The 26,127-nt window shown below is 43.8% G+C and overlaps 1 protein-coding gene across 2 annotated transcripts; it reads left to right on the top strand.

The window, feature by feature from the left end:
• Positions 1-205: 205 nt before the first annotated feature.
• On the top strand, positions 206-25,648 carry LOC107386461 (sodium/potassium/calcium exchanger 3). 2 transcript variants are annotated; one of them, XM_015960864.3, is made up of 17 exons: positions 206-475; positions 9,752-9,862; positions 19,196-19,272; positions 19,421-19,495; positions 19,596-19,680; positions 19,985-20,088; positions 20,255-20,329; positions 20,415-20,440; positions 21,697-21,750; positions 21,835-21,977; positions 22,067-22,233; positions 22,305-22,542; positions 22,634-22,800; positions 22,867-22,981; positions 23,077-23,189; positions 23,293-23,358; positions 25,343-25,648. In XM_015960864.3, exons 1-17 carry the CDS (start codon positions 373-375, stop codon positions 25,451-25,453), a joined length of 1,830 nt encoding a protein of 609 aa, XP_015816350.3. In that variant the 5' UTR covers positions 206-372; the 3' UTR covers positions 25,454-25,648. The 2 variants fall into 2 exon arrangements, with proteins under 2 accessions (XP_015816350.3, XP_015816351.3); XM_015960865.3 differs by lacking the exons at positions 206-475; positions 9,752-9,862 and adding an exon at positions 18,995-19,128.
• The last annotated feature ends 479 nt before the right edge of the window (positions 25,649-26,127 follow it).

Genomic DNA, 26,127 nt, shown 5'->3' with positions numbered 1-26,127 from the left:
AGCAGACTGAAGGAACACGGTGCTCAGAACAAACCGCCTCCTGTTGCTGCATCTCACCGTGAGCTCTGCCGTCGACCTTTCCGAGTTCACACATGAACGCAGAAACCTTTTACTACGACTCTTTCCGCCATGAGCGACCAGCGCGGTCGGAGTAGTTTCCCACAGCGGCTGCGCCTGCCCTGACTCTGAAGGGGAAAACCGGGCTTATCGGTGCGGGGATTTCAGATCCAACTTGTGGAGAAGTCGCTCCTTGCTGCTGCTGCTCTCCTCGCTGCTCCCGGAGGAGGAGGCGGTGTGTTCGGAGAAAGTGTCAAACAAGTGCCAAGAAAGAGAGCAACATATGTTTTTTGTGGACATGAAGTCGGCGGAGGAATGAAAACGGCAGCGAGGCACCGGCGACCCTTCCAGCGGTTCTGCTGCTGTGGAGTCGTGCTGTTCGCCGTCATCTGGCTCTCTCAGGTCATCCAGGCTCCAGGTGAGACCTGCGCGCGCGCGCGTCTGTCAGGACACTAAAATCTATTAATCAGTTTAAATTTAACCAGGAAAGCAGATTTTACATAAATTTTAAAAGGGAATACATTTTAATAAATGCTATAATTTATATATTATGATAGAAGCGCCTGTACCCAAATCGTGGAATAATGAATATTTGAAAATTATACAAGTTCACAGCATCCAACAACGAAATGCATTTTAATTTATGATTGTTCACCAAATTTTAAACAAACACATTTCATTGTGGTCACACTCCATCTGGCTAAAATGGCAGAGGGAACTTTAAGCATCATGTCATTTTTTTTTATTTAATTAAAGCATCAAAGGAACAACTGGTTCTCCTTGGAGGCTTCAGCCTTTCCCTCCGCCTGATTGACTTGGTTTACCCTGCAGGGAGGTGACAGATTGTTGATCATACAAAGCAGGCACAAACTGTGGCATGTAGAATCCAATCACTGTTGGCGAGTGTGATGACTGGGTTGGTTGGGTATTACAGTCATCTCAGGGAACACACATGTATATCACTGGACACACAAAAGCCAGGCTATTTTTTGGACATGTTTGCATAAATTATATATTTTTTGGGTGGTTGTTATTTTATTGCACAGAAATAAGAAGAATGGCTTTAATATTTTCTGACTGATGCCATGAATAATTTCTTTGCAGCACTTGAGTGAAACACACTTCAGAGATGTGAGTGAAACGAAAGGCATTATGTAAGGAAGGGAATGATATTCAAATACGATTTGTGATGTGCGAAAATCTCGGGATGTAAGAAAACATTGATACTTTCAAATATTGAAATGTTTTGCAAAATTTAAATTGTTTTTTCTATAAATTTGCAGTGGTCTTCAATGAATGCCTTGTGGGACATTTTCTGTGGGAAAACGCTCCGGCGCTCTATTTCTGGAAGGTGCAAAAAAAAAAAAAAAAAAAAAAGAAGTCAGGATTTGGAGACTTACTCATTATTATTCATGATATTCTAACATCTTATCTCTGATTGGCTAATAGCAATGCAACTCTTTGGCTGCCTACATTCACTCTGCAGTGTTGATGTTTTACCTCCACAAATAACACACGTGCTGCCTTGTAGTGGAGTTGCTAATGCTAATGGTTAGCTTCTATTAGCTGAAAAATGCCCTGCTCTCTACTGGCTGCAAAATCAACAACAGCTTTCATTGGTCGCGAGCCAAAATGAGTGATTCCATGAATGGAAATGTTCAGCGTGACACAGATCTGACTGGCTTCTTCTGACCGAGAATTTCCCAGTGTGTGTTCCTTCGGCGGCTAATACAGAAAACACGGGCAGAAGACTATTTTCATGTTGTGAAACTCACAACAACTGATCATATTTCAAAAATAACAAGTTTGTCATTTAACCTACTCTTTAAAAGCAGTGTATCCATTTTTTTCATTGAGAATTCACATGCAAACATTTACTGTATTTCATTTGTGTGGAGCAATTCAAACTCCCAACTGCTAGGTGGCAGTAGCTTGTACTGCCTTCACACTGATGGGACAAGATCTTATGATAACACTGGATGTGTCTTGAAAGTGTTTGGTCTGAGTATTCCATTTAAATTCAGTCCTAAAAATTGCAAATATTGTTTACCATACCATACCATGTTTATTTATATAGCAAGTTTAAAAACAGCATGACAGCTGACCAAAGCGCTGTACAGTAAAAAGGACAAACCCCAAGATAAAAACAAATAAAAGTCATATAAGAGGTAAGAGGTAATATCTAAAAATTGTAAAACAATAAAAAACAGAGTCACAATAAAACGTAAAAACACTGAAAGCTAGATCATTGAATAAAAGCTAAATGATAGAAGAAGGACTTCAGTACCGACTTAAATGACCCAGTTCTGGGGCTTGTCGAACACTACGGGGGAAAGCATTCCAGAGTTTAGGAGCAGGGAACGCAAAGGCCCGCTCTCCACGAGATTTATACCTCATTATCGGGACGCACAAGCCAAATGATCTGCAGATCTCAGGTTTCTGGTTGGAGCATAAGGCATGAGCAGTTCTGAAAGATAAGCCGGGGCTTGACCATTCAGAATGCTGTAGACAAAGGTCAAAACCTTAAATTGGATGCGGTAATTAACAGGCAGCCAGTGCAAGCGTGCAAGGACTGGTGAAATGTGACAGCGTCTCGAGGTGTTTGTCAGGAACCTAGCCACCGCATTTTGCACTCTCTGTAGATGCTCGATTGCTGAGACGCTGACACCAACAAGTAGTGAGTTGGCATAGTCTAAACATGTGGTTACAAAGGCTTGAATAACAGACTCCAGCTGAGGTCGTTTGACTATTGACTTTAAGCGTGAGATGCGATGTAGCTGAAAAAAGCAGGACCGGACCGTAGAGTTAATTTTTGAACTCATTAACAGATCAGAGTCAAGTTTCACTCCCAGACTGGATACACAGGATTTAAGATTTAAAAACGGTAGAGGGTAGTCACCAGATGCATGCTTTGGATTTATTGGATTAAAAAGAATGGCGTCGGTCTTGTTTTCGTTAAGGCAAAGGAAGTTCTCCGATAGCCAGCCTTTAACTGCAGTAATACAGTCGACAAGGAGGTGTGTTGAGTCAGGTTTATTTAAAGCCAGATACATCTGGCAATCGTCCACGTAAAGGTGATAACTTATTCCAAGGTTTGTCAGAATCATCCCCAATGGCAATAAGTAAATCGAGAATAGGAGTGGCCCTAGAATCGAACCCTGAGGCACACCCCAGCAAAGTGGAATAGATGGAGAGGAAAAGCTGTCAATGTGAACACTAAATTGTCTATCTGACAAATATGATCTGAACCAATGAAGTGGGATCCCTGTTACCCCCAACCTCATCTCCAACCTCTTAAGTAGGATGTCTTGGTCCACTGTGTCGAAGGCAGTAGAAGGTCCAGGAGTAACAGAAGGACATGGTTTGTCTTTTACTATAGCAATATATCTTGTGGTCTCCTGTATTGTGATATCTATATCGTATCACCACGGTCTTGCCAATACACTCCCCTATGCAAAACCAGGTGTGGAAACATGCTATAAAGAAAAATACCAATTCAGTAGTTTCATGACCTCTGCGTTATAAACAACTTTATTTCTTCTCATTACAAAGTTTTAGAAGAACCTAGCAGACAGGTCAGATCTCCTTATGTGTTCCCAGACACACTGGATAATAGTGAGATCAGGGCTCTTCATGGGTCATGCAGGACTTCTTCTTGTTCTTTATGACAAAGATGGATTACTCGTTGTCCTGTTGCAGAAAATCTGGCAACCAGGTAGAAACTCGTCAATCCAGACCGATTCCTCTGTTTGATAAGTTGCTTAACTTAATTTCTCATCCAGAGATGAAGGTTTCCAGCCATAAATATCTGTTAAAGACCGTTTTGGTGCACCTGGGTCAGCTGACAACATTTAACAACGTTTAACTCGATAACAATCTAGAAACCTTTACCCTTTTCCTGCAAATGGTGCTCACCTCATATTTATTTTGCTGCTTGCACGCACGCACGCACGCACGCACGCACGCACACACACACACACACACACACACACACACACACACCGTCAAACCCCCTCTGCACCATTTTCCTCCTCAGCCCTGTGTGGAGTGTGAGGATTTGAAAAGGTAAACTCCTCTGTGAGGAGCTCTTGATTTACATTTGGGTTTCATCCTGTTTTTGCATGCCGGCCTTTATGGAGAAGTGTCCTGTTGAATGAGCCTCGTCATTAATATGTATGCTTCACCTTTAGATTATGAGTGCACCATCCACCTGGAGAGGCTTTCTGCACAGGGGACCAAGGCCACTCGGCTTGGACCATTTCAAATCATCTGGCAAAGCTTGTGGTCTGCTGTTTGTAACGGTGACAGCAACCGTTTGCTAACAATGGTTGGGAAACGTCACACGTTCTGTTGCATCCTGAAGTCTTTCACAACCTTTTATGGATATCCATGTCTTCAGAGTTGTCATCGGGAAGTGAATTATTGCTGGAAAACAGAATTTGGTTGCATATTTAATGGTAAAACATGCATCTAGGGCTTAGTTTCCAGGTAATCTAGCATGCACCATTTATCCAAATGACACGTGGGGTGGCCACGACAGACTAGAAACCAATTCGCCATACAGACTGGGAGGTTTTTCTGAATCATATTCTGAAAATATGAATCATCTTCAGATTTGTTTTTCAGCCTTAGATCAGTTTGGTTCATGTTTGTTTACACACAAATGTGATGACCTGGTTTCACATCATGTGACGTTCCTGTCGGTACCTGATGAGTCAGTGGGTTTTCTTTTTGTGGTTTGAGACCCAAACAGCTTTAGTTTTATCTTTTGTTTCTATGGTAGCATTATAGCTGTTCTTCACAATCCTATTCGTGGAAGAGAGCTCAGATTCAGGCCGACCATATTTAACTCTCAGATGTTTACCTCCATCAGCTGCAGCCTTTCCTGCATTGAGGCAGCTGGACTGTCCAGTTGACGTGTGACTGGATTAAATGTCAGGTAGAAGATGTTTTTCTGGAGCATTTTTTGCCATACTGGTTGAAATTCACATACCGATGGCAACCAATAAAATTTAAATGTAATCGCCCTGAAATGTCAAACCTTAGAAGAACCTCGTTCAATTATTGTAAACATCCCGTTTTTAATGATTGGATCCTGGTCCATTCATCCACTTTAATACTTGTTGTGGATAAACTATTTTATAGGAGGACTTTTTTACACCCTTGTAGATGTAATCAAGGTGTTTTTGTTTCAAATCCCTGCTGACAAAGCCAGCATAGACCCGCATATGTTTTGTTTTGGTGCTGGTTTAGCATCCCACCACCAGCATCTCATGTTGGTGGTGGGATGCTGGACCAGCATCTCATGCTGGTACACCAGCTAAACCAGAATCCTACCCTGGACCAGCATTGTATTGGGGTCCATGATGGGATGCTGGTGATTGGATGCTGATTCACCAGCTAAACCAGCACAAAAACACAACATTAGCTGGTTTTTCCAGCAGGGATGGCTACGTTCTGTCAATAATATCAGACTTCATTATTCACTATTATGAATTTCCAGTTTCCAACTCCTACCCTACAGTAAACGATTTGTCGTAAGAAGGAGGCAGCGATAGTTCAGTCTTTGGTCTAATAGGATTTGCAGAACATGATGCATGTTCTGCAAATCCTTCCGGCTCTTGGAGAGTACAGACGCTTTTTTCCTCCTCTCCTCCCTATCTTATCCCCAAGGTTCTTTGTCTGTCCTTGGGTGGACGGCGCTTCTACATATTTTCTGGAAACTGGAAATTATTAAAAATGGACCTGGTCAGCTGGTCTCTCAACGCGACTGACAAAATTTTCTGCGACAGATCCAGTTGGGCATATCAAGGACTCCTGGAAACAGTGGAACCTGATCTGCTTATCTCAACTGTCTGTAGAGGATTCTGAATATATTTGGATATTCGTGGTGTTGGTGTCAGGTTTCCTGCTTTTTGGCCTGGGAGGTCACCTGGCTTACCGGAAAATTAACCAGCTCTTCGAGGAATATTGGCTCTTTCCCGGAGCTCAGGGATGGATTACACCGCGCTGTGAATGGACAGACTCATATAATTATCGAGATGAGTCGTGATATTCATGCTTTGGCACAAACGATGGATGCGATCAAGAAGCGAGTGGACAAATCAGCACGGTTTGGGATAGATTAATTTATGCCATTATTGGATTTTGAGAGGTGGAGGACCAACGGAACTTTAAGACAGAGAAGAAATAATCTTTGTCTGGCCCCAAAGCAATTTCTTATCTGGTGCCCTTGAGCCTGTGAGGCTGAAACAAATACCCCACCCCACCCCCACCCCCCCGCGCCTGAAGAAATGTGGAATGCTGTCATCGCCATGGCAACTCTGTCTTCCTATCCCAGCCTGGGTGGGACTGCGAGCTGTGAAGGCCGCTGGATCGTTCCAGGAGTCACTGTGCCCTCCAAACTCCTCCCCCTGTCCAGACTGAGGTGACGAGCGCTGCTTATCGCGGCTGCATTCACTGACGTATTGAGAGTCCCCAGCCCTACCACCCCACCTAGTGGACACTTATGTTGTGTAATGTCTGAAGTCTGTTGCATTTCTGTCTGAGGTGTTTTTTTGCATAGCAAAGCTGCCCTCCCTGTGGAGGGTAACTCTGAAGTGCCTTTTTTTCCTCCACCTGACTCAATCCTCATATAAACCCTCTGATGTCTATTAAGGTAGCGCAACTCGGGTTGCGAATAACCACAGTCACCAATTCTTGTCATGTGTCTATGCCTATGTATGTCTGTCTGATCTCAGAATTGTGTGTACTGAAACTCTAATTTCCCTCTGGGATTAATAAAGTATCTTTGAATTTGGACTGAATTGAATTTGAATGAAGAAAAGACTTTCTCTGTTTTATTATGTGGTTCATTAATCAATTTTTTAAAATTTAACAACACATTTGATATTTTTTGTGAAGTCGAGTAATATTTAATGATTTGCATCAGTTTTTTCTAGTGTTAGCTTTTGCCACAATAGTCTTTTCTGCTTTTAAAGAGGTCCTTCACTCATACTTGTAATACATTTGCAGTGGTCTCTAGTAGGAATGAATACCTTTTAAGTCGTATTCTGGGGGGAAGGCTCCGCTGCGCCTGTTCCAGCATGGAGTATTCAACCAGAGGAGAAAGTAGCTTCACACGCATTTGGCCTCTGATTGGCTATGAGCAACACGACTCAACCACCAACTCTGTTTGCTCGTCAATACTGATGATTTCCCTCCACAAACACCACAAGCTGGAGGAGCTTCTGCTGTGTGGTGGAGTTGCTAATGCTAATGGTTACCTTCTACTAGCCGATACGTGCTCTGCCGTTTCCTGGAAGCTAAACCAACAAACAGCCTTCCCCGTCGTGAGTCAAGATGGGCAAGTCCATGAATGTTAAGTGACAGTGTGACGTAGATCTGTCAGGCTTGTCTAATCCTAGAGTTCCTCGTCTATTTTCTATCAGAAGCTAATGCAGGAAATAGGTGTAGGAGACTATTTTCATGTTCAGCCAGCATGAAAAACTCAGACTGATTATAATAAGACATAATCATTAAAATGGGTTTTCAGTGATGAACCTCTTCAAACTAATTGATAAATGACACATTTCTGCTAGCAACACTGATAGAATGAGTTGAGTTACAGTCCATTATCATAATTTTTCCACCTTCTGGCTTCGTTTTAGTGTTTACATTCAGGAACATGGCTGCAGGATTATGTTATTTCCACACAAACACGACAGTTTGAGTTCCATTACTGATGGTTCTGTAACCGCTCACCTGTATTTAAATGTTACAGCCTCATTTTTATATGCACCAACAATCAATGTAATTACATTTGCCGACACCATGAAACCGTAACTTCCAGGTCAAAGGTCAGTGTCAGAGGAATAATTAGGATGTTTTTGTTTAGTTTCTTTAACTCTTTTTTTTAATCAGTCAACATTGTTTATTTGGTTATTTTAAAGATAAGAAAAGGAAAAAAACACAATAATACAAGGATTACAAGTAGAATAAAAGGTGTGGGCTGAAGCCTGGTTTTTTTTTGCCTACGCTATTTCAAAATCAATTTTATACTTTGAATGAATTAAAATAATTAAATTTGTAATAATAATAATAATAATAATAATAATAATAATAATAATAATAATGAATGACAGCAAAAATAAATCAGCAAAAAATCTAATAAAATTAATATAAAAAACACCAGTAATCTTAACATGACTCAATTAATTATATTAATATAAACAGATGGTTTCTATGAATATAAATACTTTCAAGTGTATATAAAACATAACATTTTAATTCACATCTCTGAAATACACTGGATCACATACAGTCATAATAATTAGACATCATCTTTTTGATGCACATTTTATTTTCACATGTAGGTTCTGTCTCGGTTTGTAGTTAAAATGTTCCTTTTTTTTTGAATAATTAGGAAACAAAATGAGGCTAATTATATATTTGGCAAAGCAGAATTAATAAAATAAGTAATCCGTCAGCTCGTAAAAGATTTCCTGATGAGAGGAACTTTACCGCTGTAGATAAGGCGTTCCTAGACGGAAACCCTGTTTAGTGTTTACTCTCACCAACACACTCAACCCTACTAAAATGTGCTGTTTTATAAAGGTGTGTCTTACAGTTTGGTATCCTTTTACGTTCTCACTTCTGCTGGATGGACACAAGTACAAAGACCTCCTAATGAAGAGATACGCTGTAACATTATGACTCAAACTGTGACAGATCTTGTGGAGTGTGCTGTGGCAGGAAGGGTTTCCTGTACCAGTCGCTACAACAGAGAGCTGTAGCAGAACAAGGTGCTCTGCTGTTCATAGTGAGTGTGTGATCTCGCTCCAGCGGTTTACACTCAGTGTGTGTGTGTGTGTGTGTGTGTGTGTGTGTGTGTGTTGTGGTTCTGTCGCTCCCATTTGGCTGAATATTAACTGTGGTGGCCATCATGAACTGGGTTGACTTTAAAATTTGCAGATGAGAGCGGATCGTTAAGATCCTTTCTCTGGTTTGTGAGATGTTTAGTTCACAGATGCAGGCAAAAACATTATGACTAGTCTAGATGTTTGTTCTCCTCTCAGGATTCAGATTATTGGATACAATCAGAATCTAGAGTAGAATAAGCACCTTGGTTTGTTGTTTTTTATCTTCTATGAGACAAGATGATTGTCCTGGTGACTTGATCCAGTTAGAAGTGTGAAAACGCTGCAGAGCCATCTGTGGCACAAACATATTTGAATTTCATATGAAGTCGAACTCCTCTTGATGCCTCGACATGAAAGCCCTCACGTCTCTTCTCAGCCACGACCGCTGCCCTAGCGAAATGGGCTCAATGAGCTGCGAGGTACAAAGAGACACTACAGCGGCCGGCGATGCAAAATGCATCAGACAGACGGCGAGCTGCCTCATAATAACACCACACCTTGTAGTAGAGAGCTGCGTAAACACCACTCTGAACCCTGATGGTCTGTCTCAGAGCTCAGAGGTGAAATGGAGCTCATGATATTTTGGCTTCATTTAAACTTCATAGAAATGCATTTTTAATCCATCATTTAGGATAAAATCCAACAAATCTGAGCGCCGTCATCTGTTTGGAACAATTTACTGACTGGATAAATAAAGTTTTCCACATGCAGTTGAAGTCTGTCTTCACCTCCACCCTGAATCCAAGCACATGTTGGGGTTTGTTGTGAAATGACTGGTTTTTGTTTTGTAACAGAGACGGTGTCCTCTGGGCTGCAGCCAGGCGTGAATGGCGGGCTGCTGCGACGGACGCGCAGGTTGATGCAAGAGAAATCTGACAACCAGAGCTGGGATGAGCCCCGAGCAGGTGAGTCACTCTTCTTCTGCTTCACCTGGATAGATGCCATCTGTTCCCCCGGGACGCAGCAGCAAACTCCTCCAGACCGGGTGCAGCGAGCGCTGTCTGATCATGCATCTGTGAGTTGGGACACATGGATCATGCGGCATCATCTGTCATCTGTTCCTGAAACTTCCTGTGGTGTTCAGGATGACCTCTAGACCTACAGACTGAACAGGAATCTTTAAAGTGATCCAGTCCATTGATTTAACTGAACTGTGACGCATAGATAACAAAAACAGTGGAGAATTAGGACATCTCAAACATTCTGATCATTAATTTAAATTTCTTTAAGCATTGAGAGAAAAAAATGGATTTGTTTTCAGAACCTTCAGGGTTGAATGCTGCAGTGCATCGGTTGTTCTAGGGGTGGGGCCACGGGGGCGTTGGTCCCTGCTGAAATCTGATTGGCCCCCCTGTCCTGTCCTCTGCATTATGATCAGATTATCGATGGGTACAATTCCAAGTCCGAACACTGGTGGCGCTAATGAGTCAAATAGGAATTTGGATGCTGGACTAATACTTGGCCCCTCTAAAAATACTGTGACCTGCTGATGGCGTCAAACACTCCTGCTGTGAAGGGTTTTCTCTAGAGTAAGAACAAAACTGTCTGAAAGAGCTGGAATGATCCGTCCATTCTCTAGAGCAGGGGTGTCCAAGGACGAGGCCCAAAATAAGCAGGTTTAAAGTGACAGTTTCCTGCCGCCAGGGGTCAGTACATACATTTCAGGGTGGTTTTACACCACATCTTCCTGACTGTCACTAGTTTAAAAAACATTACGGTAAATGTTACCTGTGGAGCACACAGATCTCGGCGCGACTCCGCGGACTTTCATGGTTCTTCAGTTAATTCCATCAAGAGATTGAATTGCTGATTGTAGTTTTCTGGTGCTGTAGTTTACAGATCTAGTCAGGGTCTTGCGTCTGTCGATGATGTCATCATACATACGGCAATACCGCATGGCCAAAACATATTGCGTCTCTTATTCGATTCTGTTCTTTCACAGATGTTTTGGAAATAATTTAGCAGTTTTGTTATTAAATTCATGTTACTGCCTAAATGTTTTTGAACATGGCAACGTAACTTCTGTAAGTCGTACGTCCAGCCAGCCAATCATCTAGTGTGATGTCATCGACAGGCACCGGACCCTGAGCAAGCCAGAAGGAAGCATGCCGTCTAATATGGCATCCCCCAATGTACTTTAGACCTGGTTTTTATGGTTAGCCAATATTTTTCAATGACTGGACATCATTTTATTAATTTTTAACGTTTCAATGAATATTTCCAGAGTTTAAAGTTAAAAACTACACATTGTCTCTTTAAAATGTTTGTGGGCCACAAAAATGCATTTTCTCAATTAAAACATTTTTTTAATAGTGATTTCACTTGTTTGTACTCCTCAAAATAGGCATATTAGCAAATATGTAAAAATGATAGAAAGTGTTGCTTTATACCAACAGCTAGGGCTGGGCGACATGGCCTAAAATTGATATCACGATATATTGACGATTTCACCTCGATCACGATAAATGGACGATAACTACAGGTATGCGCAGAAACAAAAGTTGTCCACTAGATGGGGCTGTCACGTGTATCGCGTTGAGTCACATTTTTACGTGCCAACCTACACACATCTTTTCATTTTTTATTATCAACTTTATTGAAATGGGAAAAATCATCACGATATGAGTCAGAAAATTCGATTACGATAAATTTTCGATTTATTGCCCAGTCCTACCAACAGCCTACAGGACAAAGACAAAATTCATCATTCTGGAAATTCAAGTAGGGACCATACAAAACAGCACTAAATCCCTCATAAAAAGACTAAAGCGGGATGTAAAATCTGCCCGACGTGCATCTTATTGCTGTGTTATCCTTATGAACACAGAGAATAGCTGAGCGAAAGGATTTTTCCTCCTTGACACTCATGCATAAATTTGCATTCTGTATGCAGGTAAAAAAAATAAACCTGCCTAAAATGTTGGTCTGACGCCTGCCTCTTCCCTGCAGGTGAACTGGAAGGTTATGCAGACTTCACTTTGTGTCTGTTTGTCAAACTGGGGCTCTGCAGAAGTCAGATAGAGGAGATGAGGAGGAGTGAAAGTCAGACAGGAACCTTTTAACTGATACTTAGTTACTTTCCTCCTGAGTTCTGACGCTCTCAGAATAGTTAGGATGGATTCATGAAGCTCCTAAAAGAATCATGCCTGAGACATGCAGTCCAAACGGACCTCTGCTCCGCAGGCTGATTACACGGCTGCCCGACACGTGCTGCATTCATCACAGCAGACAGCTTCATCATTAAAAATGCAGATGGAAGAAGGAGCCTTGCCATCGTTGAATGAGGCGAATCGCACTGATGCACCACCAGCTCACAATAAAATCTGTTGCATTACTAAAATAATCTAATTTTGTATTCAAACATTTGCATTTTACTTCCCAGTGTGGCTATTTTTAGCCTGTCAGTCACAACGCTGTAGTGTGTGTGAACTGCACAGGTATTGTTGAAGCCTGACAGCACAATGCCAGGCTTCTCCTTACAGTAGCGAATGCAAATGCAGTGGAGCTAAAAATAGAGGTGGGAATGGTTTGCTCAGATCCCTCTTCACCTTCATCCCACTGCCTGCAGAAGGTGTGAAGCCAGAGAAACAGTAAAAAACGTCAGTCTGCATCACGCTTCATTCAGGTGAAACATTATTCTTTGGTGCAACATGCTGGTGAGTTGGTGTGTTTGCAAAGCATACAAGCTCACATGTCACAAAGAAGCCAGAATCGGGACTCCAGTAGAAAACTTTAATGTTTAATGATCAGCAGAGAAACTTCAACATCAGGCAGAAATAACCAGAGTAAATACCCAATGGTAGTTTTCAAATTAAAAAGCTGCCCGAACCAACCTGGTCCTATGTGGAAAAGGGATTGACACCATAAACTTAACTGGTTGGAACTGGCAATGAGTCTAGCAGTTTTGTTTTAATTCAGCAGCCACATTTGGAGGCTTTTCCAGCCTGAAGGGTCTGTTCAGGGTCAAAGGTCAGACATTTTGCCTCAGGATTTATGATTTCATCAGTTACAGCAAGTGGTCCAGGTCCTGCAGAAGCAGAGCACCCCCAGACCACCACACCACCACCACCGTGTCTGACTGTTGATATGTTTTAGTCCAGATGGGTTCTCTGATGTGGTTGTCGGACAGGTTCTACGTCATCCTGCCGGTCTGCTTGGCTGTTACCTTATGACTGAACGAGGCGAGCCAGGCTGGTTTGAATAGATTTTATTTTAGTTGATTCATGAAAACATTTGAAAACTGCAAATTATATTCACCCCAATCATCTTTGTCTGAGCGGGATCTGAGGTAGCTATCTTTGGGACTGAGTTGCTGATCTGAAACAATAAAGTGTAACAAAAAGAGGCAGAAGCAGGAGGGACGCATGAGGGGTCAAATACTTTTGTGCAGCTCTGTAAATGTGTGACGGATCAACACTTTACTCAGAGGTCACACAGAGACAGCCACGTTCCGATTCAAACCAAATTACTGTTTAACTCCAGCTTAGACGGGCGCTGCGGAGTCAAAACACACTGGATTCTTTACTCCTCACGTTTATCTCAATAGTTCAGTCGCATCAGAGTAAAAACAATGATTGCTTAAAAGAGGCGACTGACCTCACAGTTTAAATGTTAAAGGCTGCTTCACATCTTCCTCTGTGGTATTGCACCAGAGGTGCTTTTTCTCCCCGCCCTTTCAATGGCAAATAGTGAGCCTCGGCACATCGCTGCTCCTTTTGCGCCGTGCATCCGTTTGTATTCTGCTCCTAGATAGCACTTAACCTTTATTGAGTTCCTGGTTGCCAACAGATCTCCCTCATTATCCCTTACAAAGACTCTAGCGCGGCGCGGGGAGATACTTCATCGTGGTAATAAACCGGAGGAGAACAAAAGCCCAGACAGGTAGTATTAGAAACAGCAGTGAGCGCGGCTCCAGCCTCAGGTTGCCGTCCTCTTCCTCAGCGGGCCATCTGACAGCGATTGTGTAATCTGGAGTGTGATTAAAAAGCCATCCCCGGACCTTTGGGGATATTATCTTAGGGATTGCACTGCAACGTCCAGCCTCAAACTCTTTCTCTCTCTTCATCTCTCCGCTGCTTAACAAGACTGAGACAGCGTGATCTGGCCCCAGCTGACAAGCCTCCGAGACTGCTGTTGCTAGGCAACTGAATGCTAAATTTTGAAACCCAGACAATTCTGTCTTTCAAGCATTAAAAGTGCAAAGCAAAGAGCCAAAAATAGAGCAGCGGTTTGGGGTCGGGGGGGTTGAAGGAATCTAAACCATGTAAATGAAGTAAAGGGCTCGAGTAGCGAGTTGTTGTTGAGGTTTGTTATGTTGTTTACTTTGGCAGGCGGCAGTCAGCTGAGAATAGTCTTTTTCCACTGTCGTATTTCTGGGAGAAAGTTTTGAGAAAGAAACTGGCAGGAAGCACAGATCGTCTCGAACCGCGCACTAACGTTTATCAGTTCAGTCGGTGCGCTTAGGAAAATCTGAAACAAACATGCGTGGCTCTTACGCCGTCCTCTAGTGAAGTTCTCGCAGGGAGGTTGGTCTTTTAAAAGTTGTGACTGCCTTTGATTTCCTCCGAGTTTACGTCTTTGCCAGCCAAAGCTTTTGTGATGGGGTACTTTTTATGTGCCGTCGGCTCGTCGGTCTTGTATTCAAATCACCTCAAAGCAAAGGGAATCAAAGAACAAACGATGCATGATTGAATTTACATTACACACCTGGATGAAACATTCATTTTTTGATTCCTCATGAAAAATGCAGAGGTGTGTGTGTGTGTGTGTGTGTGTGTGTGTGTGTGTGTGTGTGTGTGTGTGTGTGTGTGTGTGTGTGTGTGTGTGTGTGTGTGTGACATGCCACTGCTTGTGTGGCAGTCAGTGACACCAGCATGTCCTGCAGACTCAGGTCGATAGCATTATCCCGTACCTCCCACCAGCCGTCATTCAGCTCCATCCTGGCCTCGGAGAGCTCTGCCTCTCACAGCGGCTGTGTGTTTTCACTCTTTAATGCCCAGTGAAGAATCTGCTTTCACTCAAGCTCTAATCTTCAGCAGCAGCTTCATTTATCTGGAGCAATCTGCAGCAGGTGTTAATAAAGCAACACTAAAGCAGACAGACAGGTTATGACAAATGTTTTATAAATATTAACGTTTAGTAACTGGAACATTTCTGAAGGGTAGCTGAGCAGCTACTGTCTGAAATTACCGTCAGGCCAAAAGAAATGACCTACATTTAGAACAACACCAAGGAGAAATGTTAAAACTGCTGCCAGTCGCTCACAAAGATCTCCATGGTAACCACGCAACAGCGCTTACTAGAGGCACTTTATTACAGTGCCTTTTGATGTTTAATTAGCATTTTGTTTTTCCGAGCTGCTGGGTGTGAAAGCAGAGGCCAAACTACAGAGTAGTGGTCAGAATTACTGACACCTTGCAGAAATCCTTCAGGAAGCAGCGCGACTTTTCACAGCAACTCTGAGAAACTGAGCTCAGACTAGCACTCAGATTATCTAATCTGACTTTTTTCTTGTCTGCATATTTGCTATAAATAGACATAATGATTCATCCTTTAGCTATGTGTTTCTAACTAAACGCACCAAAGATTCAAGTGTTGTATACATCATGGGCTGCTTAGTTCTCCAGCCTCCAGATTCATAATCCCCAAAGTTACGGCTGCACAATTCTGGTTAAAATAAGAATCATCAATTTTTTGTTTAGAATTTAGTTCACGATGTTTTTCCAAAATAAGTATTTATTGCACTTATTACCTGCACATCAACTTCGGTCACTGAACATGAAAACAGTAAATGTCTCTCGTCGTCTCTAACGTACACAACTTCAGAATAATTTAAACGATAACAATTTTGAACAGTGTTCTCTCTGCTTGTAAGGTGATGAGAGAGGTAGGTAATAGGTATGTTTCTTAAAATATAAACCACAATTATTAACAAAATATAACATTTAACATGACAACATGATTGCTGACTGTGGCAGGACCACAACAGAGAACATAGTCCTTTTCTTATCTAGCCAGCTGCTTAAAATCGTTATCATTTGGAAATGAGATTGCATACAAGTATGAATTGAGATCACAATTTTTGTACGATTTATTGTGCAGCCCTACCCAAAGTCCACAGAGAAGCAAAAGCTGTGTTTCCTCTACAGGAGTTCTGGAAACACGCTGACTCTGTCCCTTCCAGGACTTTTCTAAGACGTCAGCATATCACAATTGCTTTGGCATCGAGTGATGTCACTGACCAGCGCCAAAAGGCGTCCCCGGACATCAGTGATGTTAAAAGTTTTATTGTGTTCAGGGGATAGGAACAGCGGATGGGTAACGTAAAAAGTGGCAATGATCAGAAGAAGTGCTCTGTAGGAGACCACAAAGCGCTGTGTGTGTGTGTGTGTGTCTCATTTTTCAGCGTCAGGAGTCTAGAAATGGCTTGCTGAAAGCATTATCACTCCTTATATTCTTCTTGTCCTTCCTTTCCACTTCACCAACAAATCTTCCAGTTTTTCCATATGCCGGTTGTTTGTTGACGCCTGATGATGTCATTTCCTACCGAGTTACACACCCTATTGGGCGCAGAAGAGCATATCAGCGTCGCCACCATATTGGATGGGTCTCCTCACTCCAAAGCCAATGAAGAGTGAGCAACTACGTCTGTTTTTGTGCAGCCTACGGTTGCAAAAACCGGCGATAAAAACAGATCATGTTGGATTACTGACTTTTTTAGCCTACCTGATTATATTTTTATTTATTTAATTTCAATATATTAATATTTTAATCATCATGCCATACCTTGTGTCTGGTTTTGTGAAAAAGCTTGATAAAAATTTTTTATTTGGGTAAGCACCTTCCTCAGTACAAAGGAATGCACTGGGGTGAATGGAGACCCATCCAAGATGGCGGCTGGCCACTACAGCAGCACCAGTCCAAGGGGAGTCTACGTGTAAATGTCTGTGAGTGACTACTGGGCCTTTCCCAGTACTTAACCCAGGTACTCTGCTGATTCCTGAAACGGCACTACAGAAAACGCTGAAATGAAGACACACGCATGCCGCTAAAATTACCCGGAGGTTAAGGGGGCCGGTATCCAGCACGTTTCAGTTTCAGCTGTTTCTACACCCCTGATTTCAGTCAGCAGGGGATTAGCAGGCTTCTGGAGAGCTTGATGAGCTGCTACAGGTCATTCAACCACTGAATCAAGTGTTGTGGAGCAGAGAAACAACTAAAACATGCTGGATAGCGGCCCTCCAGTCCTAGATCTGTGCCTCATAGCCGTTCGCTGGCCTGTGAGTGTTCATGTGATAATGAAAAGGTGCTGCACAGCCTGAGGCTGTAAAAACTAAGCATTTATTTATGAATGCACGTCTGAATGAGGCTTGTAAAAGTGCAAAAGCCTTCTGAGTGCTCACCTTTATCAGTCCATCAAAACGTATCTGACAATAACCCACCGAGCATCCTGCCTTGCTTTTGTGCTTTGTTCTCCCTGAAAGGCTCATCTGGACACGTTCTCTGAGCATTCAGACTTATTTAATGGGACCGACATGAACTCTCCTGAAGCCCAAACAATAATCCACTTCAGATACCCCCCACCCCCCTCAGGAGCAGCATATCATTTCATCACACCACAGCCGTGCCGTTGTTCTTCCTTCGAGGAGGTCCTCCCTGCAGTACGAGCAGCTATCACTGCTGCTTTGTCACTGTCATGGCCACCACTACAGCTAAATCTGAAGTAATACACAAAATCTTCCCAGGATGCACCTCGGCCCGGCTCGTGTGGGGGTGAGGCGACATGTGAGCCGCTGTAATGAAGGATCAGAGGTGAACGACTTGTGTAAATATCTTGTGAGACAAAGCGCCGCTGGGCCGGAGGAAGGTTTTTAGTTTTGATGTTCTGATTCGAGCTGCATCTTTAGCTCCCGAGCTTCCAGTGGTGGGCTTGTTCTCAGCAGAACCCCCTCTTGCTCGGTAACCTTCAGTAAACCAGCCAACTGTCTGTGTTGTCCCTCCCTCCCTCTCTCAGTCCTCTCCTGGGGGTTTGTAAGGAAAAATAAATATTTTTAGACCTTACAATCCAGAGCTGCTGCCACTTGTACTTTTTTTTTTTTCATTTTATAAACCCCACCATGGGAAAAACATCCACCTCCCCTTTTCTCACTATTGACGCAATCCCTTAGCCTTTGGCGTCCTACTGCCACCCATCAAGTAAAAATAAAGAAAGCTACCCCAAGGGAAAAGGTCACCATAGCAACTACCTTCATCAGAGCAACCCCTCAAAATGTCCATCTGAAGCCAGTCCTGCGATTTCACTGTCTGCAGAAGCCAGAAGTTTATGTGTCGGGGCAGAAAGGGTTCTGGGAGGCCTCCAGAACGCTGAGACAAAGGTGGTACAAAGCAAGCCTCGAAGCGAGCGCAGATGTCCAGCAGCTGATCAGCCCCACACACATCCCAGCTCTGGCATTTCTGCAATAAGATGACAGAAAGTTAGCTTGCTAAGCCTGGATGAATCATCGGGACAAGCTCTGCCATGCAACAACAGCTGGCACACGGCGAAAATAGGTTCCCCCCCTCAGTTCTTAAGAAAGCAGCAAGCAGGGACACCGCCACTCCCCACAAACTCATTTCAACTCTTAAGTCTTAGAAATGATCCACGAGCAGCGTTTCCATTTTCCATCTGAACATGAGCAAATTAAAGTCCTCTCCTCGGGACCATATGGCCTCCCGCTCCCGTTCTGAGCTGCTGCCGTGTCAAAGAGCAGATCTCATATCCCAGATCACAAGGGACCCACTCTTAATCCACGCAGTCTCCATGCAGCGCCGCAGCTACACTGTGCTTATTGTGTGCATGTCGACCCATTGTTGTGTCACACAGCAGCGGAGCTATTTATAGCCTTGGTCTCAGCTGTATTTTACATTCAGCCAGCTCAGCTCAGAGTTGTGAAGTGGAGCTGGTCCACTCTCTCCAGGCGTTTTCTGCCTTTTTCTAAGCTCTGCCAGGAGACCCGAGGGCATCGGAGGAGTCGTTGCATAGTTGGGTTTTCATTGTCTTACTTTTGCACTCCAAGGAGGACAGGAAGCAGCTGCCAGTTTCACTTCAACCTCACTTCCTGTGTCATTCTAACGTGAAATGAAGCCTGTTCCTGTTGAGTGTTTGCTGGTTTATAAATCCTACATTTAAAGGGTAAATAGGAGGATTAAAACCCATTTATTCACACTGGGGGGTTGTTTATTATCTGTTTCTCCCACAGCCATCCACGAGTTTCCAGAGGACATTTTCACTAAGGAGCAGAGGAAGCACGGGGCTGTGCTTCTGCATGCACTCTGCGTGAGTCTTCCTTAGAATAAAATCTGCATTTTGTCTATTTTTGTGCATGTTTGACTCATCGTTTCAACAGATGACACAATTACAGCATAAACAGCTCACCAGCTGATGTATTTATAGAAAAATAACACAGTTTCTGCTCACTTCCCAGGCCATCTACATGTTCTACGCCCTGGCCATCATCTGTGACGACTACTTTGTTCCTTCACTGGAGAAGATATCTGAGGTGAGGAGCAGCAGCCCACGCCTGCCTCCAGATGTAATGTTCTCGCCCTAAGAGGTCTCTGTTGGGCATTTCGTTGGCTGTTCTTTTTTGAATCTTTCAGAACCTGCAGCTGAGCGAGGATGTGGCCGGGGCAACGTTCATGGCCGCAGGAAGCTCCGCCCCCGAGCTTTTCACTTCTCTTATCGGTTCGTAGCCTCAGCCAATCTAAACCCAGCTCATTTAGAGGGAGCTCGTCAGGGTTGGTGCTGCTCCAATCTTAAAACTTAGAGAAGTTTAAGTTAGTCTGCCGTGTTCTGCACTTCCAGGAAGAGCCAGCAGATGTCAGCAGACAGGAGTTAAGGGAATTCTGCTGAAATGTAAATAATCTAATCTAGATTGATGCTTTATTTAAATAAAGTTGTGCGGCACTTTAGGTCACTTTAATCAATCGGTTTACGAGACATCAGTTTCAGATAAAACCCACTGCGACAACCCTAAACGTGTCTTCAGGTGTCTTCATCACTAAAGGCGACGTTGGGGTTGGAACAATCGTGGGTTCGGCTGTCTTCAACATCCTGGTCATCATCGGGCTGAGTGGAATCTTTGCAGGACAGGTTGGACAAACCTTTGAGACTTTTATCAGCGTGATCTGTCTGAAGTAGCCATTTTTTTAGTATTATAATCTGGGTTTTATGAAACAAAAGCAATTTAAAGTGAAATATCCACAACATTATTCCCTTCATGAAAGTAAAGACTAATCTGTGTAGCGTTCCTCTCCAGACGGTGGCTCTGACATGGTGGTCTCTGTTCAGAGACTCATGTTACTACATCCTGGCTGTCCTAGCACTCATCGTGGTGAGATTTCCTTTTTCAGGAACACGTTCCTTCTCTGGTGTTCTCCCTCCATCTAACTGCACTTTAACGACCGTTTTGTCTCTAGGTTATCTATGATGACAGAGTGTGCTGGTGAGTTATTTCTGTTCATTTGTTAAATTTACAAACAGCTCAGCTCTTCTTTTAGTGTGCAAAATAACGATTTCAGTCACTGCTTTTGTGTCACATTACCTCAAGTTTTCCTCTAAGAATGGTGTCAAACAGCGGTTGTTAAAGCCAAGTCACTGGCTGGGTGGTCAGCTCCCACAAGCCTGTTCAATCGATTGGGTTCAGGATTTATCCTCAACAAATAACCCCGTAGAAACCCGTCTGATCCTGTCAGAGCTCGCCGAGGAGTCCACACATGTGACGAGTTCAAAGTCAGCTGTGAAATTGGTTAGGATTTATTTGAATTTGTGTGGCAGCCGCTGATGCTGCTCATCTGCGTTTGATGCCTTCAGAAGCTTCGCATTACTCAACCTAATAACTTTTGTTTACAATAGTTCATGAATACATTTAAAAATGGATTTATTTGAGTAGCGAAAGCCTCTTTTATCTGTGGACTCCCGAGAGATGAACAGCCAGTTGTTTGAGTCACACGGTGTTCAACCTGTTGTAATTCATGGCACAACACAGGACGCCGTAGTCCACTTGCACCTGAAAGACAAGCGACACGCTTGGAAGATGATAAAGTACACAGTCTGGACAGACAGATGGTTTGAGAGAGGAGAAAAAAAGCTATTTATGTCAAAAGGGAAAGGCCGACATTAAACAGAGGAAGAGGACTCGGGTTTCATCTTTCCAGCACCTATAGTGCAGCTTTAAACCGAATTCCAAAACAGTTTCAGTCCAGGCCACACCCTCATGTGTCTAATCAAAACAACCATTCTAACACAATAAGACAAAACAACATCAATGACTCTTTGGGGGGTAGGGAGGGGGGTATTCATATGTAGTTTCTGCTCATTGAGCAACAACCGAGAGCTACGGTTTATAAGCTTGTCAGAACTGACTACGTTCCTCAGATAAGAAGCTAGCCTTTGGATTACCATGACCTGGATGACGGAGAACCTTCACCAGCACACTGCTGTAATTCCCACCGCTCTTACCCAGAGTCTGTCCATGTGTGTGGTGTTTCTGCAACTTAATGTGCAAAGAATTTGCACCAGTTCACCCAAAAAAAAAATTGGAAAAGAAATTCTAATTATTGTAAAATGCACCATCAACACCTGGGAGGAACAAAGAGTAAATAAACATCAACAGAAATTTTTAAAGGCACACAATTTTTTTAGAGTTGGATGAAAGGATGCTCAGTTGCATGCTACCCAGATGTGCTGCTCTGTGTGCAGGTGGGAGTCCCTGGTCCTCATGACCATGTATGGGATCTACATCATCATCATGAAGTAGGTTTCCTAAACGCTAAACCTCCTGATCCTTCTCTTGGTCTTCATTCGACGACTAACCTTGTGGGATCTGTGCGGTTGCAGGTTCAACTCTCAGATTTCAGTGTTTGTGATGCGTCAGGTTCAGAGCAGCGGGCCGTGCTGCCGGGGATCCGAGGGAAGCCAGGAAAACAAGACGGGGGAAGAGGCTGCAGCTTGTAACACCTCTATGGTGCTTCTCAACAAAGGTTGGTGAACTTGGATGAAACCCATCGGTGCAGCTTTTAAAGGATTTAAACGGGGTCCTGTGTCTGTGTGGTACTGTCAACAACCACAGGGCAAAGCCACGGTGAGGACAACCCTCCAGTCATCATGGTGGATGAGCTGCTCATCCTCAACCCCCACAAGCTGTCCTTCTCAGAGGCCGGCCTGCGCATCATGATCACCCCCCACTTCTCGCCCCGCACCCGGCTCTCCATGGCAGGACGCATGGTCATCAGTGAGGTATTTACTACACACCTGAAACTTATTGGCTCACAAACACAACCACCTTACCTACTTTCCCTCTTCATCAGAGACAGAGGCTGATCAGAACGTCCAAACACCAGCGGGATGGTGACGCCGCCTCAGGCTCAAGAAAGGGGTCCTCTAGTAACAGCTTAAAGAGGACGGGCTCCTGCGGTCTGGAGAATGGAGGTGGAAGACCCAGGATTAGAGACGCCGAGTCGGGAAACAAGCCTGGGGTCGAAGCGAGCAGGCCAGAGGAAGAAGAGGATGATGAAGATCGGATTTTTAGTCCAGTGCGCATGCCAGGTAAAGACCGAGGCATTGGTAGCCTTGTTTTCCCCCACGGTTTTATCAAAAGATGCATATTTGATTAAAACTATAAAACCCTGCGTCACAGGCAGCTGCTGTGCACGGGTGAAGTGGGTGATCACCTGGCCTCTGGGCCTCCTGCTCTACTGCACTGTGCCTAACTGCATCCTGCCTCGCTGGCACCGCTGGTTCATGGTCACCTTTGTGGCCTCCACCCTGTGGATCGCTGTCTTCTCCTACCTCATGGTGTGGATGGTAAGAAAACACAACCCCATGCTGTCTAGTGGATTTATTTGATCTCACACCCGTGTGTTTAAACAGGTCACTATCATCAGCTTTACACTAGACATCCCAGACTACATCATGGGTATAACCTTCCTGGCAGCAGGAACCAGTGTGCCAGACTGCATGGCTAGCCTGATCGTAGCTAGACAAGGTAAGGAGAGAACGCGTTGTACTTTTTAACTGCATCAGGATTTTTTCCTGTCCCAATCGGATGCAGGGTTGTAAGTCAGCCTGTATTTATTCCAGGCATGGGGGACATGGCCGTGTCCAACTCCATAGGCAGCAATATCTTTGACATCCTGCTGGGTTTGGGCTTTCCTTGGGCTCTGCGGACCCTCGTGGTGGATCGTGGATATGATGTATGCGTTTACTTTCATTACTTATATTGCATTACATCATTTAACCATTCTGATTGTGTGTTTAAGTACAGAGTGATTTTGAGTGATTTTCTTCCCCCCACAGGTGCACATAAATAATAAAGGACTTGTATACTCCGTTGTCCTCCTGCTGGCGTCGGTGTTTCTGACTGTGAGTAAATGCAAAACACCAGATTTATGTACGCTGCGTGAGCTTGGATTCATTTTAGGTTTTAAACATTGCTCAATTTGCAATAGAATAGAGAATAAAATCTCAATAAATGCATCAAGTATTTCTGATGTCTAAGGCCCTGTACACAGGTAGCGGAGTCCCACAAAACCATTACACTTCTCTTTGGTCCGTCATCCACACAAAGGTGAAGATACTCGGAACAAAAATGGATTTGTACAAACACCTCTGGCAAAGGTGGAGATTTACAAATTCTCCGTTGTCAGCATTTGCTGCATTTTGCATCAGTAACCAGGGTGTTAGGTTTTGCATCGTCACTGCGACAAAAATGCTGATGTGCGACTTGAGTTTACATTTACTTGCTCATTTTTACCAGCTCAATTCTTGCTCTATGTAGAAGATCAAAGGCAATGGACGACATTATGTACATTACTCCTCACCACCTAGTTATTCCAGGACCGAGAAATATTTTTTGGCAAAGATGGCAACAATTTTGGGAACTACTGCCACCTACAGGCTCTATATGCCTATGAATATGTTTTTTTGTTGTTGCTGGAAACGAGGTGGTGGACCCATGTTTTTTTCCTAGGTGGGTAGGGGAGTATATTTCATTTTACAGAAACCCAGCGTCTCTGCTTTTTGCGGATGATGTGGTCCTCCTAGCTTCATCCAGCTCTGACCTTCAGCTCTTGCTGGGTAGGTTCGCGGCCGAATGTGAAGCGGCTGGGATGAGGATCAGCACCTCCAAATCTGAGACCATGGTTCTCGACCGGAAAAGGGTGGCTTGCCACCTCCGGGTCGGGGGAGAGGTCCTACCTCAAGTGGAGGAGTTTAAGTATCTCGGGGTCTTGTTCACGAGTAAGGGTAGGAGGGATCGGGAGATCGACAGGCGGATTGGTTCGGTGTCTGCAGTGATGCGGACGCTGAGCCGATCTGTCGTGGGGAAGAGGGAGCTGAGCCAGAAAGCCAGGCTCTCGATTTACCGGTCGATCTACGTCCCAATCCTCACCTATGGTCATGAGCTTTGGGTAATGACCAAAAGAACGAGATCGCGGATACAAGCGGCCGAAATGAGTTTCCTCCGTAGGGTGGCCGGGCTCAGCCTTAGAGATAGGGTGAGGAGCTCGGACATTCGGGAGGGACTCGGAGTAGAACCGCTGCTCCTCCGGATCGAAAGGAGCCAGTTGAGGTGGTTTGGGCATCTGGTCAGGATGCCTCCTGGACGCCTCCCCGGGGAGGTGTTTCGGGCATGTCCTGCCGGCAGAAGGCCCCCGGGTCGACCCAGGACACGTTGGAGAGGTTACATCTCCAATCTGGTCCGGGAACGCCTTGGGGTCCTGCCGGAGGAGCTGGTGGACAAGGCCGGGGAGAGGACGGCCTGGAGCTCCCTAATTGGGATGCTGCCCCCGCGACCCGGACCCGGATAAGCGGAGGAAGACGAAGACGAAGACAAAGAAACCCAGCTACGTGTGAACATGGCCTGGATTGTATTAAAGGGATACTTTGCAACTTTATGTTTTTGAATAATTTCCTTGAGCCAGTATGTGCTAAAATGATCCTTTAGGGTTAATGAAATGTCACTCAGACCCCTACTGCCTTCTGTGGCCAGAATACTGCATTTGCAATTTCAAAGTGCCGAAACGATCCCTGTTAGACTTAAAAAAAAGAATTGAGCTTATATATCTAGCACTGCATTCTGCTTCCAGCACATTTCCTGCATGTTTTAGATCATGAACACAGCTGATTTGTTTGATTTAGTGATGAATCACCCCTGATGAAGGAAGGCTGGGGAGACAATTCAGCTGTTAGATTAAGGTGTAAAAAGACAAATGCACAGCGAGGGGATAAGTTTCACTTTTTCTTTGACCACAGATAATTAATCAAGGACACTAGGGGGTGCTAAAAGCTAGCAAAACTGCCCAGTATCCTTTTAAAATGAATAAAACGAATGTGTGTTCCCTTGCAGGTGATGAGCGTTCATCTGAACCACTGGAAGCTGGACCGCCGGCTGGGTCTGGGTCTGATATTTCTTTATGCTATTTTCCTGCTCTGCTCCATCCTTTTTGGACAAATGTAAAGACCTTAAAAGGTCTGCCTCATAGGCAATGCGTCAAAAAGCTCCACTTCTACCACACATCGTTTTACCTGAAGCTGACAAAGCAACAAAAACACCCTGAAAAAGGCATTGTTGTGTTCCAGTTGGGACATTTTAGCCCCTCTGTATGTATCGATGTATGACCGCACAAACACATGTTCTTTAAGAAGGTTTTAGTTCTTTTGTGTACAGCGCAGTGATTGGTATCAGAAATTTCACTGCAAAAAATAACTTAAATTAACAAAAAGCTGCAGAGAAATTAAGCCTTTATTAGAGGTTTAAAAAGGACTCCGACAATCATTTAAAACAAGTTTTCCAATTTTTCACTTTTCAAATTTCTTTAGGCCTTTTCAGTTAGCGTGCTTCATTTATCACTAAATCTCCATGCTAGCTTACCAGCTAGCTGTCAAACTGAATCGCTTATTATTTTCTGTCAGTATTTTGATAAAACAGCCAGTAGGTGTTCAGATTCACAGTGATTTTACATGATTTACTATTTATTTATATTATGTTGTATTGAGTCTGACTGTTGCTACAGCTGAGCTACGTCATAGCCGTTGTTCCAACAGAAATCCTACCCATACAGATGTACTACTTTGTGCTGTTGCTAATGCGCAAAAAGATAGCTAGTTAGCGCAACATTACTAACTTTTACA

Source organism: Nothobranchius furzeri, chromosome 10 (genome assembly GCF_043380555.1).
Source record: "Nothobranchius furzeri strain GRZ-AD chromosome 10, NfurGRZ-RIMD1, whole genome shotgun sequence".
In the NCBI taxonomy this organism is placed as follows: domain Eukaryota; kingdom Metazoa; phylum Chordata; class Actinopteri; order Cyprinodontiformes; family Nothobranchiidae; genus Nothobranchius; species Nothobranchius furzeri.
Note: the sequence above shows the minus strand (reverse complement) of the source record. Positions and strands in the feature narration are given on the sequence as shown.